This window comes from Drosophila persimilis, unplaced genomic scaffold (assembly GCF_003286085.1).
Source record: "Drosophila persimilis strain 14011-0111.01,24,50 unplaced genomic scaffold, DperRS2 tig00000000-arrow-pilon, whole genome shotgun sequence".
Classification (NCBI taxonomy): Eukaryota; Metazoa; Arthropoda; class Insecta; order Diptera; family Drosophilidae; genus Drosophila; species Drosophila persimilis.
In genome coordinates, this window is record NW_020825288.1 from 1451949 (window position 1) to 1464543 (window position 12595).

Consider the following 12595-nt stretch of genomic DNA (forward strand, 5'->3'; position numbering starts at 1 on the left):
ACACACTCGTTCAGGGTGGAGGGGTGGGTGGAGAGGGAAAACCTTTTGGCAAAAAGCTTTTCCTTTTTGGCTCGTTTATTTCTTTTTTATTTCCCCTTTTTCCTGCTCCAGCAATATTTTCCATTTCATTTTCTGCGCGAATGCCGGCAACGCGTTTAGCTTTGGCTGCACGGCTCACTGACTTTCAGTTATACTAAATATATATACCCATATGTTTATATATATACATATATATAAAGAAATAAGAATGATTTATTCGCTATTACGACTATGGGATGCCCAGTACTTACCCATTTCATTGAACAAAGTGTGTAAAGGCTCTTCTTCCCAGCCTCTGGATATGCGTACATCGATGTGGGAGTCTCTGAATTCTGTATAGTAATAATATGAATAAAGATATAGTTTAGATACAAGTGAACAGAGTTCTTTCCAGAGAAATGAGCATACCCCAGACCCACAAGAGTACCAGGTACAGTAACCGTCGTATGTGTGTTATCTCCACCGCAATAGAGCTGGTGGCTGGGCATGGGTGAGCCGGAGGTGGGGACTGGGGGAATTCTGGGGAACGTAACCCGCAGCCATTTAGTTTTATGTGGCCCGTACGAGTGGGTTATTGCACCTTTGACTCGACTCCAACACCGTGTCTCCGTCTCCGTCTCCATTTTCATTCCCATTTCCATTTCGCAGAGGAACTTGTCACCCCGGAGGGCATCGGCTTGGGCATCCCACAAAGCATTATTTCACATGTGAGCCATTTATTATTATTTGTTTTTAACGAACCCCGGCTGAAAGCAGCCCAGGAGGAGCACAGGGATCCCAGCCGCAAGTATTTCCTAATCAGGTTTAACTACTAATAGGATTTGCGAGGTGCCGAATCGTAATTTACATGGCTTTCGCACGGGATACCCAAAGAATTGAATTGGAAGCCAGATCAAAGCTACCGCTAATGTATTGTAGCTTAAGCCAAATCCCTTTCGCCACTCCTTTCCTCTGCTTCTGCTGCCTCTCGCCTCCTCTCTTCTGCTCTGCTCCATCGGCCGGGGCACGCATGTGTGCTTAGCACAGGGTGGAGCCGATGGAGACGCCACTGACGTCTTTGATGGGCCTGTACCGGGCGTTGAATCGTTGGCGGAAGAACTTCCGCAGCTGAAGCCCCAGCGCGTAGAGTACCAGGAGCGTCATCAAGGCGGTGGTCAGGGCAGCGCACAGGATCATTGCCCAGTGGAAGTAGCAGGACACTGTCACAGACCGGTGAAGCCAACCAGTCAGGCTGGTGGTGCAGTCCTCCTCGACGCACTGGCCCAGGTCGTTCTCCACACAGCCCTCGACACAGCACCCGTTGGCGCCGCAGATGAAGAAGTCCTCGCTGCTACTTCTGCCACTCGAGCAGTTGAGCGCCTTTACTTGCCACAGAAGATCCAGCAACAGGAAAAGCATCATCGCATTGCCGTCCATGACGCCTCTTTTTCTCGAGATTTGGAAACAAAACTGGAAATTTTATCTGTAGCTTCCCCTGGGCTGATGTTGTTGGAGTAAACTCGGGATGGCAATGCTAGCGATAAATCAGAGGTTACTATGCCCAGATACAGATATCTTTTTCGTGCCATATTTAATGTCGATGTATTGAAAATTTGTTAACATAAAAGATTTGGCCTTAAGAATATTGTACTGCATTCTGTATTCGGGTGAAACTTGATGAAAAGAGGATATACTCAGATCTATTTATAGAGAGCTATCCAGCTTCCCCTCAGCATTCTCCTGTGGGTTCTTTGGGGGAATATACTCCGGCGGATTGTCGTCCTTGTCCCTGGGATTCGGGATGAAAGGGGTGTGTGGCCAGACCGATGGCTTCGCCTGCACCAGCCAGAGCTCGTCGAGCTGCCGCTGCAAGTACTGCAGTGCCTTCTGGTGCCTGCTGGTTATGAAGTAGGTGCAGCCCAGCCAGACGGTGGACAATACGATAGCTCCGATAATTATCAGAACGTTGCGGGGTATTTCTTCGATGAATCGGACCACAGCGTTGGCGGCGGCAGCTTCCTGGCAGACGTGGCAGAGCAGCAGCCCGAATGTGGCTTGACGGAGTATCGATGTAGTTCTCATTTTGGAATCGCGGTTTTCATGGTACTGAGCCGGAATCGGTTGGCTGTTCTGCTTTTATACTAGTGGGATCTTGGTGAGAATTTGCTCAAGTCTCGGAGTGGGTCTTTCCCAGTGCTGTTCCTCAGAGACTGCAATCTGGAATACATTCTACAAAATAAAAAGGTCTTTAACTTTTCAATGTATGTACATACATTCGAGTGGGAGTAGATCGACTTCCGAAGATGGTTGAAGCTCTACTTCCAAGAGGACAATTCCATGGGACATTTCCATATTTCAAATATATTTTTTTACATATGGAAATTCTTTGGGGAGAGGAAGGGTATCCCATATTCGCGTCAGGCGCTACGCTTTTGAGGCATTGCTTTAATATCGTTATCGTTATGGAACTCCTTGGGGTTTAATTAATGTTGCAACACTTGTCGTCGTAGTGTTGCTGGGTGCGGGGGAGGGGCACTTGAGGGATCCGAATGCCTATCAGCATTATGGAAATCCGAGAAATACCAGAGCTCGGGGCAACTCAAAGCGACCAAATCGCAAAACCAAATCAGCATAACAAAGTGATTCTAATGTAATGCGTGATTTTGCATAATTATAAAGTTAATAATTAAAATTATTTTGTGCTGCGTTGCACAAAACCGAAATGAAAACATTAAATTTTAATGATGCTCCTCCAACTCTGTCTCCCTCTCCCTGTCTCTGTCTGTCTCTGCCTCATGTGGGCGGCGGTGTGGTTGGCCATTTACTGGGGGACTTAGAGGCATGTCTATGGCTATGTACACATGTGGCACTGCCCCTCGGCATATAACTAATGCGTAAATATTAGCAAATACCGAAATGGAAACCCCTTTCTGCTGCCACATAAATTTTGAGCCACATATGCAACGCCGAATGCCGAATGCCGAATACCGAATGCCCCTCTCCCCCATGGATGCTGTATTTGTAATAAGCAATCAATTATTATTATTGAATTTAGGCAGGGTCCGTGGGGCAGAGTGGGAGGCTGTGCCGCCTCCATTGGGCAGCTGGTCAGCGCCACTAATGCGTCTAATGAGAATTTAAGCACACTTCAGGCAAAACCCCCAGCCCCCATGCCCCTCCTGCATTTGTGCGTGGATTTGCAATTCGAGAGGTACAGTTGTGCTCGCCGAAAGTGCAAATACAATTACATTTGGGGGTCGCATTTAGCGGCGGTTTTGGTTTGCTGGGTTTATGTTTTCCAATTTCCGATTGCCAATTTGTTGGTCGAAAAAACCCAAAAATCTGTGATTTGCAGAGGCCTGAAAATTCTGCAAAATGAGAGATTGGTATATGCAGGGTTATCATATCATAAGGATGCTCTCTTCTCTGTCCTCCCGATTCCGTTCGTAGACCCAGGCTTCATTCGAGGGGCCTATGGATCCCCCCCATCTCCTCTCCGCAACGACTATGCCACTGGCTGTTCCTGTGCCCCTGCTAACGGCCTACAGAGGTCGATTTACTAAACCGACATCGTTAATGATAATTTAATTATGGCCCTGCCATTCCGGGCTTTGGCGACTTAGGCACTCCTGCGATTCGGCTGCGGCCTGGCTAATTGCAACAAATCTGCTTTGGGGTCGGTCGGTCCGATGGCCCGCTCGGCGACCGCTTAGTCGCGGCTCTTATTAACTGTTAATTGCTGCAAGCCAGAGAGAGGCCACCACCCCACACCCCACACCCCACCCACGTGCAACGCAAAGCCATGAATATCCCATTCGCTGCTATCCAAGATAGCAGATAGCAATGACAGCTCCTGGTGCCATATGCCATATGCCCTTTCCGATATGAACTTAAACCGGAATTGAATTCCCGCCCCACCCTCCCCGCCCCGCGATGCGTGGCAATAATAAAACAAAAGTGTCAGCCAAAGAAGTGCGCTCTCGTTGCCGATTCGGATGTATGGAAATCCATATTGAAAATTGATTTAAATTTTTAATAGGCATTTCTCTCTTGTTGCATGTGGCATGTGGCGCTTTGATAAAAATGCCATGCACGCAGCAGTCGAACAATCGGAGGCTTACGGCGGAAGATACGAGTATGCCAGCCCAACGCTGATGGCCCTGACGGGCAGGGGCTCTATTTAAATATGGAAACAACACTCGTACCACTACGAATACTCGTACGACTACGAATACTCGTACGAATATAGCAAATGCCAAACAGAAATCGAACCTCGCAGCGGATCGATGCGCTCCAGCTTGCCGGGATGGAGCACTCTATGATTGGGGATATCTGGGCATCTGGCATGTATGCGATATGAATATCTATATATATGAAATATACTTGTTTGCGGAGCTGTCAAATCATATTTTAATCTGTTTTGATTGCTGACTTTTGTGCAAGGGATTTGTGCAGACTGCACCTGCCACAGAGGAAACAGCATCGGCATCAGCATCAGCTGCAGCAGCATCAGCGCCAGTTGCAGATGAAATGCAGCGGAAAATATTGCATTTTATTTGACTTTATTTTATTTATGCAAAAAACGCAGCAATTTATATGGAAAGCTCGTGTGTCCCCGGCTCTGACTCTGACACTGGCTATGGGTCTGTGCTCTGTGTTCTGTGCGTTTTCCATTTGTTTCATTTGATGTGCGAGAGTTAAGCAGTAAAATCCACTTTTTACGAGTTGTCCCCGGATTTCTCCCTTTCTCCCTTTAGAGCTTTGTGTTACTCATATGGGAAAGAAAGCATAAGACTGGACTGGGAATTTGTTATTAAAAGATTGCACGCCAGCGATGAGCAAGGAAGCACACACTGAACATCTCCAGAGGGAATCCAGAGGGAAAAAGTGGTATCATTCCCTCCAAAAACCATCTAAGTGCACCTCGAATGCACATTCTTCTGCATTAGCTGCCATTGAAATACGTAGTTCTCTGCTCTCAGTCACAGTCACAGTCACACAGATCACAGTTTGCTCCTCAGTGGTCACAGTTTCGTTCCTCGTGGGTCACAGGCTTTCCTAAGCAAACCTCATCACTGGCACGCACTCTTCGCCGCTACAGGACCTCCGACCGACCTCCTACATTGCGGACGCGGCTTTGGCAGTGACTTAAATACACATAACCCTGGATGGTGATGGTGCCACTGGGCGCTGGCGATGTCGTCGCCTCGTCCTGCTGCTTCGTCCTGCGTCTTGGTTGCGTGTCTCTCTCGTCTGGATTGTCAACATATTAGCTTCAAATTGCTAAAGTTCTGCGACTTTTGCTGTGCCCTCATTTTCTCACGCACGCACAGCTAGCCATCTCTCTCCCTCTCACTCTCCAGCACACCCCTCTTGCGCCCTCTTTCTATCACTTGGGGTGGGGGTGTGTGTGTGTGGCATCATTGTTTAATGTGGTGTTGCCAACTATTTCAGCCAAAGAGCTCACACGGGTTGCCGTTGCAAAGAGTCGGTTCGGGACCGCCGCCGGGTCCGGGTGATTTGCTTGCGTAGCTTAACAAGGCCCAGACCATGGTTGTCGGAGGAAGAGGGAAAGGCAAAGAGTAGGGGAACGGCACGGCACGGGTCCAGGTCCGTGTCCGTGTCTATGTCTCTGTCCGGCAGTCCCCCAGCGCCATCTTTGAGATGCTTTTGGTGCTGCGGCATTCGGTTGACATTCGTAAAATCTCAAAATCCCGAAGGTCGTTGCCAGGGATTTTCTCAGATTTGGCTAGATTTAAATGAATTAGTTGCTGCCGGCCCCGGCCCGATTGATTTTCTGACCTTTTCGCTGCTTTTTTCTCCTGCCTCTCCACGCTTCACTCTCCCAGGTCCCCTCTGCCGAGCAGTAGGCCAAAATGCAATTTGGCTTAAGAGGAATTGCATGCCATGACTCTCCATTAGCTGCAGTCGCCTCGCCTCGCCTCCTACCTCCGTCCCAAATGAGTACAAATGTGGCATCTGCTGGTGCTGCTCGTGCGCTGGTGCCGCAAAATAATATAGATGACACAAAATTAGATGGTTAAATGGGGAAAAATGCGCACTGCATTCTGCAAGTAATTAAAATATGAGAAAACAGTTTCAGCCTCGTCCGCCCCTCATAAAATATGCCAAAGTCAACAAAAGGGATGTCCGTACTCCGTCACTCTTCCTCTGAAGCCGTGGTCCTGGTCCTGGTCCTGGTCCTGGTCCGGCTGGTGGGCTTAAAAAAGCATCAAATTTCATATTCAAAATGGCACTTTACATGTTCAGCATAATTTATAAATGCACGCAGCACCAGCACCAGCAGAAGCAGCAGAGACAGCAGCGGGAGGCAGCAACAGACCTGAAATGTGCTGCGGTGGCCATATTTTTGAGGCAACATTGTCGACACTCGGGTCCAGGCAGGACTCTCTTTTGGAGGAGGATGGCTAGTAGATGGAAGTAGCAGGACCATCGATGGCATCGTGGCACTATCCGGCCAAGGAGTTGAGTAACTGTATGACCAAATTGGAGAGCATCTTTGGAATATGGTGGAATCTATGGAATCCACGTGTATGATAGACTCACCCTTTTGAATGCTCATTCTTCAAGAGCCAACCAATGATTACCGTATTTAATAACTGCTTTATCTTACCATCAATCAAATATAATCGAATGATTCCCCGATAAGGGTATATTGTCTTCGTAGTGGCTGCTTTCCTGTTCAGGTTATCCTTGTGTGGACATAGCAAACAGCAAACATGCCACAGTCCTGTTCCTGCCTCTGTCCCTGTCCCTGCCCCTGCCAATGCCACTGTCCTGGCATTCTGCCACCAGCCTTTGTCCAAGGTGTATGATGATTTTAATGGCCTCTCTTCAGGCAGAGCCGGACGGGGTAGAGGCAGTGCCAGGGGCAGGGGGACAGATGCAGAGCCAGAGCCAGAGCCTGGCCAACATGTTGAAAGGATTGCTGCGAGTTACGCCATGACCAGGCCATGCCATGCCGCACAGGCCGCACAGGCCGCATGCCGCGCCTACGTCCGTGTCCTGCCACAGTTGATTGGCTGTTATTTTCGGTGTTGACGCAGCCGGAATGGAAGAGTGGAAGGAGTGTACGTGGGGCAGCTGTTGAAATTTGCATATCAAAAACGGGGCAGGACATCCATGGCCATTCCCCAGGACTCGTATCCGTGTATCCATGTGTTTTTGTGTGTGTGCCGTGTCCACAGTGGTGTAATGGCCCGCCAAAGCCTCCTGGCCCGGACAGCCAGCCTCTGGCTGTGCCAGCGGCTCTATGAATTTATGAACATAATATAAATTTATTTTTGCAAACTTTTCATGTTTTTGTTTGGGCCACCAAAAATCTGCATGGATGCCCCAGGACCCCCAGCCTCACACAACTCCATCCACAGCCACATCCTGCAGCTGAATGGCGGAGGACCAGGACAACAAAGGGATTGTTGTGTCAGTTTGGACCGCACACACACATACACTGGGACACTGGGAGTATCTGTGTGTGGCTGTGTGTGTGTGTGTGTGTGCTGCATTCAACTGTGCTTTCGAGCACGTTCAAGTTTATTTATGCGTATGCAGAATACTTAATGAAAATTTAAATGTAAAAGTTACTCGCAGATGCAGCAGGGAAGAGCAGGCTCTCTGTGGGGATGCCGCATGCTGCATGCTGCATGCTACATGCCACTCGTAGTCGTACCACCTTCCACGGGCTCAGAGACAGGAGCAGCTTTCTCCCAAATGGAGTCCTGGGATGCACTTTACTGATCCGAAATTCACAGAAAGCGAGAGAGACATTTTCTTTAGTTTCTTTGCCGTAATCCAAACGATTATGCTTTTCCATTCGGAAACGGAAACAGAAACAGAAACGAGACAAATGCAGAAAAATATTTAAAATTAAATTGGGAAGGGGCGGGCGGCAGTCGGCGGTGGATACAGCCTCGGCTGTAAGCCCGGCCACTGAGCCCTTGAGTCCGGCTTCAGCTGATTATGCAAATGCAATGCGACCGCACGCCCGGCGACATTCTCGTACGCCTTTTAATGGGATCGGGATCCCCCTGCAGGACCATTCGATTTAGATGCAAATTCATCACAAAGCCGGGACGGGACCCAAGAAAACAATAAAACTGACCAGGGCATGTATAAGGCAGGACAGTCCTCCCAGGAGCACTCGCAGAACCCACCATTTAAATTAGAGTTTTTGGAATGCTAAGTTTCATGTACTTCCAGTCCCAGCCAGATATCTGCCTCGTTGTTGGCCAAATACACAAAACATAACTCACAAATCCAATTGTCATAAATAAAAAAACTTTTGCCTGCATGTCGGCAGCAGCCACCGAACAGAACAGAAAGGATCAAGGATGGCCTCCGGAATGGGGCAGGACTCGGCGGGGCCTGTAACTCCATCAAATGATGTACAAGTTAACACATTTGCTGCATAAATCTTGTTCAGAAAGTCTAAACGGCGCACGAACAATTCTCGCAAGTCGAGTTATTCAAAAATCGCTTCTAAATTGGCTACACTTGCCACAGTCCCCGCCCCCCGGCCACCGCTCGCCACATCTGCCCCAGTCCCCGCTCCTGCCCCGTCCGCATGTGGCTGTTGTTTTGCTGTTGCCATGCAGCTTTCGATTTGTGTGTAGATTTCGTGCACATTTATCTTGGGGCAGCTTAGGCGAAAAGTTATGAAATATGCGCACGAGCGCCGCACAAATTGTCGAGCGGTTCGAGGGGCAGCGTTGCGGCAAGGGTTGCCAGGATGGCTCCATGGCTGGGTCTCTACTGGATATGGATGCTGGCCCTGGCATATCGTTCAGAAATCTGTTTGCTCGTTTGCTCTTTCCGACTGTCCGCGAAAGCACTTGACAAACTTGGGATGCACTGCCCCCAGCAGGATATTGGGGTTTGTTAAATCGGTGAAAAACATTCTTTGCAAACGAAATATAAATAGTCACCAATTTAGCCATAAAAATCGGATTTCTCTGCCAAAGCTACCCCGAAACAAAGTTCGATATTTCTCCATCAATGAGACAGTACCTCTCCACGCCTCTCTCTCTCTCTCTCTTCATATTGCAACCCTCTGTCTCACCATCTCTCAACAGCGTGTGTGTTAGAATTAAATAAAATAAAATTAAATGTATATAAAATTAGGTTAATGCCTTTCCCCAGCATCCACAGCCCGTTGGGCCACGACCGAAACAAAGTTGGAAAAAGGAAAGATGCCAGCGAATTTTATTATACGTGGTATGCCACAGAGCACAAGAGTATATTGGATTCATAAAAACGTTGGCAAAAGAGTGAGAGACTTGGCAAAACCGATTCTGAGACTCCCTACCCGATTAGCGGGTATCTAATAGTCGGAATGTCTGGGGTGGCCTTCCTACTTGTTTTATTGCTATGTAGATGAGCCAAGGGAGGGAGCCAAGGGTGGGCACGGATGTACTGGGGGTGTCATTAGGAGTGGGGCACGGGCCTGGACGCACTTTCATGCACCCCTCCACATACGTGCCCCCAGTGCCTGCCGCTGCCCCACAAAACAAGCGACTTAAACAGGACTTATGGTTATCTTCGCATTTTATGGATATTGCGTTGCCACTGTGCTGCAGGGAAGGCGGGGGGAGACGATGCCACAAAATAAATGAACTTAGTCGCAGCCATATGTTTGCCAAATGCCATGCCGTATGTAAATGTTGCACAGCAAACACTTTAATTTGGCCAGAGACAGCGGAAAGGGAGGGAGGGAGACCAGAGAGAGAAAGGGAGAGGAGTGCCGCGGCAAGGACATTTGAGGCATTAACTTAATGGCGCGAATGGAGAAAAGCGAGAGTGACAGGGCAGTGGCAGAGACAGAGGCAGAGAAAGCAATGGAAATCCTCGCTGAACTTGACGCAAATGAAGAGAAAATCAGCCTCCGAAGATCCACGGAAGAATGCTGCGCCGCAATGGTGGAAATTTCTTTGGCACCCAAAAATAAAATGCGGCCCTGCAGCGAGAGTTAAGCCTACTTAAGCCCACGTTGCATGTTGCATGCAGCACTCGGCAGCCAGCGGCAGCGGCAGTTGCAACTGAAACTGTTCCAGCACGGGACACGAGACATGGTACACGGGCACGGACTCGGACACGGGCACGATACGTTGCACCATTTGTCGTTGAAGCTAAGCCCACTTAAGCCCTAAAAAACAGAGCAGACAAAGACGGAGCGCGGAGCTCGGAGAAGGAGGAGGAGCGCAGACGTTTCTACATTTTTGGACTGTTGCCGTTCAATTTGACTTATGGGTTCGTTTGCTCTCGCCTGTCCCGCTATTAATAGATGCGCGCCCTCGTAATCTGCTCATCATCAGTGCTCCAGAAGCACTGCGGCCCCCATTCCACCATTGCATTGCGCGGAGATGATGATCAAGTGGAGTGGATTGTGGATTGACTGGGATGGCAGGTTCCGCCGCAGAGATGCCTGCCGAGAGGAAAATTATGGAGAGCTCTCCGTCCCTGCTTTGGTCTCAGTCCCGTTCCCGGTCCCGGTCCCGTCCGATAATTGGCAGCAATTTCACGCCCTGCCAGCCCCACGCGCCTCCTCCGCTCAATTGTTTCGTATGAAATACGATCGAATATCCACAAACAGACACCAATTGGGAGATTCCGGGGGAAATTGGAGTTTCCTCTGCGATTTTTTTTCAATTTTTGGGTGAAATTCAGCCGTGACGTGGAGCAAATCGCCCCGCGAACTGCCTCATTACTCTCATGAGTTGTGGACGGGAGTGTGGAGGCGTAATTAGAAGCCGGCTCCAGGGATTAATCCCATGGATATTCAAATTCAGGGAGTCCCCTTCTGTTTGCAGGGATAACAAACAAAATATTAAAACATGTCAATATATTTGTGTTGAGCATCGTTTGGAGACACGCTCCAGCGAGTGGAACGTGATCTCCGAGGAGGCTGAATCTCTGCTGCCGGACTCCAAGTCACGCCTCAGTGGCAGCAGCATGCACGGAATATCTAACCTAAGCCAGAGTTCCTGCCTCCTGGCTTTTCGAGGCATTTCCGAACAGAAGACACAAACGTACAATCAAGGCATTCCCAGCTAAAAATATACACAAACTACTCGTATATTCGAATCATTCGCAAGCAAGCCAAAGATACACTTGAAAAGTATCTTTAAGGTTCCTTCGCAAGCCAATCCGTGGGAGGAGCAGGACTCGAGTGCGCCCCCCATTAAAATGCCATTGTGTGCGCCATTTTGCCGGTGTTCTGTTCTCTTCTGTTTTCACCCCTTCCCATAGTAGATGGAACCACCCCCAAGAACCAAGAAGAACAGGGCCGGCCTCCACTCCAGTGCTCCCCCCTTTAATTATGATTCAGTGCACACAAACTTTTTGTTGCGTGCCACTCGCTTTTTGTCCTTGTTGTTTTTGTTGTTGCCACTGCTCTTGTTTCTGTTGCTGCTGTGCCTTGTGCTAACTTTTCAATTCCTAATTATAATTAGAGAATCGGTTGTGTTCATAAATATTAAAAAGGGTCGTCCTGCGCTGCCTGCCCTCGCCTGCTGCTGCTGCTCCTCCTTCTGCTGGATGGTTGGTGCTGCCAACGACATTGCATGAATAATTAACTCGAGTCGTTTTAAGGGACACCCCAGGCAAATGGTGGAGGAGAACTGATGTAGGGGGAAGTGGCGGGAGTGCTCCACCATTTGCCATCGCCTGGCATGCGCCATTTTGTTGTGTACTTGGCCAAGAGAAATTCCTCTAATGGAACAACCAGAAGCAACAGCAGCAACAAGATAACTTCCTTTCAAAGAAGCAGAGAGTATGGAGAGCTAGGGGTAAGGGTATGGCATGTAACAGTCGGAGGAGTAACGGCGACATGTCATGAATTTATGAATTTTTGCATTTTTAATGTAATTTGGGCCACGCCACGCAGCATTCACCGAACAGAATGGAGTGGAGTGGTCTCGGAGCTGCAAGAATAAGCCAGAATAGGCGAGGAAAACAAGTGTAAGATACATCGTTAATCATGAAAGGAACAGTTGGTCCGGGAGCCAGGGCTTGAGATGCCCTTGACGATCATTATAATGGTTCTATGATACCAAAATGAAAATTTAAGATTTTTGTAATATTAACTTTCTTTATAAGTAGATCGGTCTAGATATTTGAGGAGAGTCTTCGTTTGAGTTTCGCGCCAAAAAATATTTTAACTGGTTCATTTTTTATCTGGAACAACTGAACCGAACCGAGCTGAAACGCGCCTAACAGTACCGCAAGTACTGGGACGGAAATGACCAACAAATTGCACAACAGCGCCACGGGACGCTTTTGTTTGGAACTAGCTAAAAAGACACCTGGCGGATTTTTGTGGAAAAATATTCAAAGATATGGCGCCACTCCAACTGGACTTCGCCCGCCATCTAGCGACTTTTTCTAAGTGCTTGTTCTTATCGGCGGTAGGAGGCGGTAAGTTGAGCGGGAACGTTGGCGAAGATCATACAGGTTTAAAAAAAGAGACTGAAAAGACATGAATACTAAAATAAATCAAAATGAAAATGCACAAGAAAAAAAACAATACAAAAAGTAAGAAGATGAACAAAATATTTGGAAA

At 48.4% G+C, this 12595-nt stretch overlaps 2 protein-coding genes across 2 annotated transcripts; both read right to left on the reverse strand.

Moving 5' to 3' along the window:
* Nucleotides 1–716: 716 nt before the first annotated feature.
* LOC6595057 lies at nucleotides 717–1538 on the reverse strand. Its single transcript, XM_002020375.2, has one exon. The coding sequence runs from the start codon at nucleotides 1453–1455 to the stop codon at nucleotides 1057–1059; it is 399 nt and encodes a 132-aa protein (XP_002020411.1). The 5' UTR covers nucleotides 1456–1538; the 3' UTR covers nucleotides 717–1056.
* Nucleotides 1539–1608: 70 nt separating this feature from the next.
* On the reverse strand, nucleotides 1609–2106 carry LOC6595056. Its single transcript, XM_002020374.2, has one exon. It carries the CDS (start codon nucleotides 2098–2100, stop codon nucleotides 1723–1725), a length of 378 nt encoding a protein of 125 aa, XP_002020410.1. The 5' UTR covers nucleotides 2101–2106; the 3' UTR covers nucleotides 1609–1722.
* Nucleotides 2107–12595: the final 10489 nt, after the last annotated feature.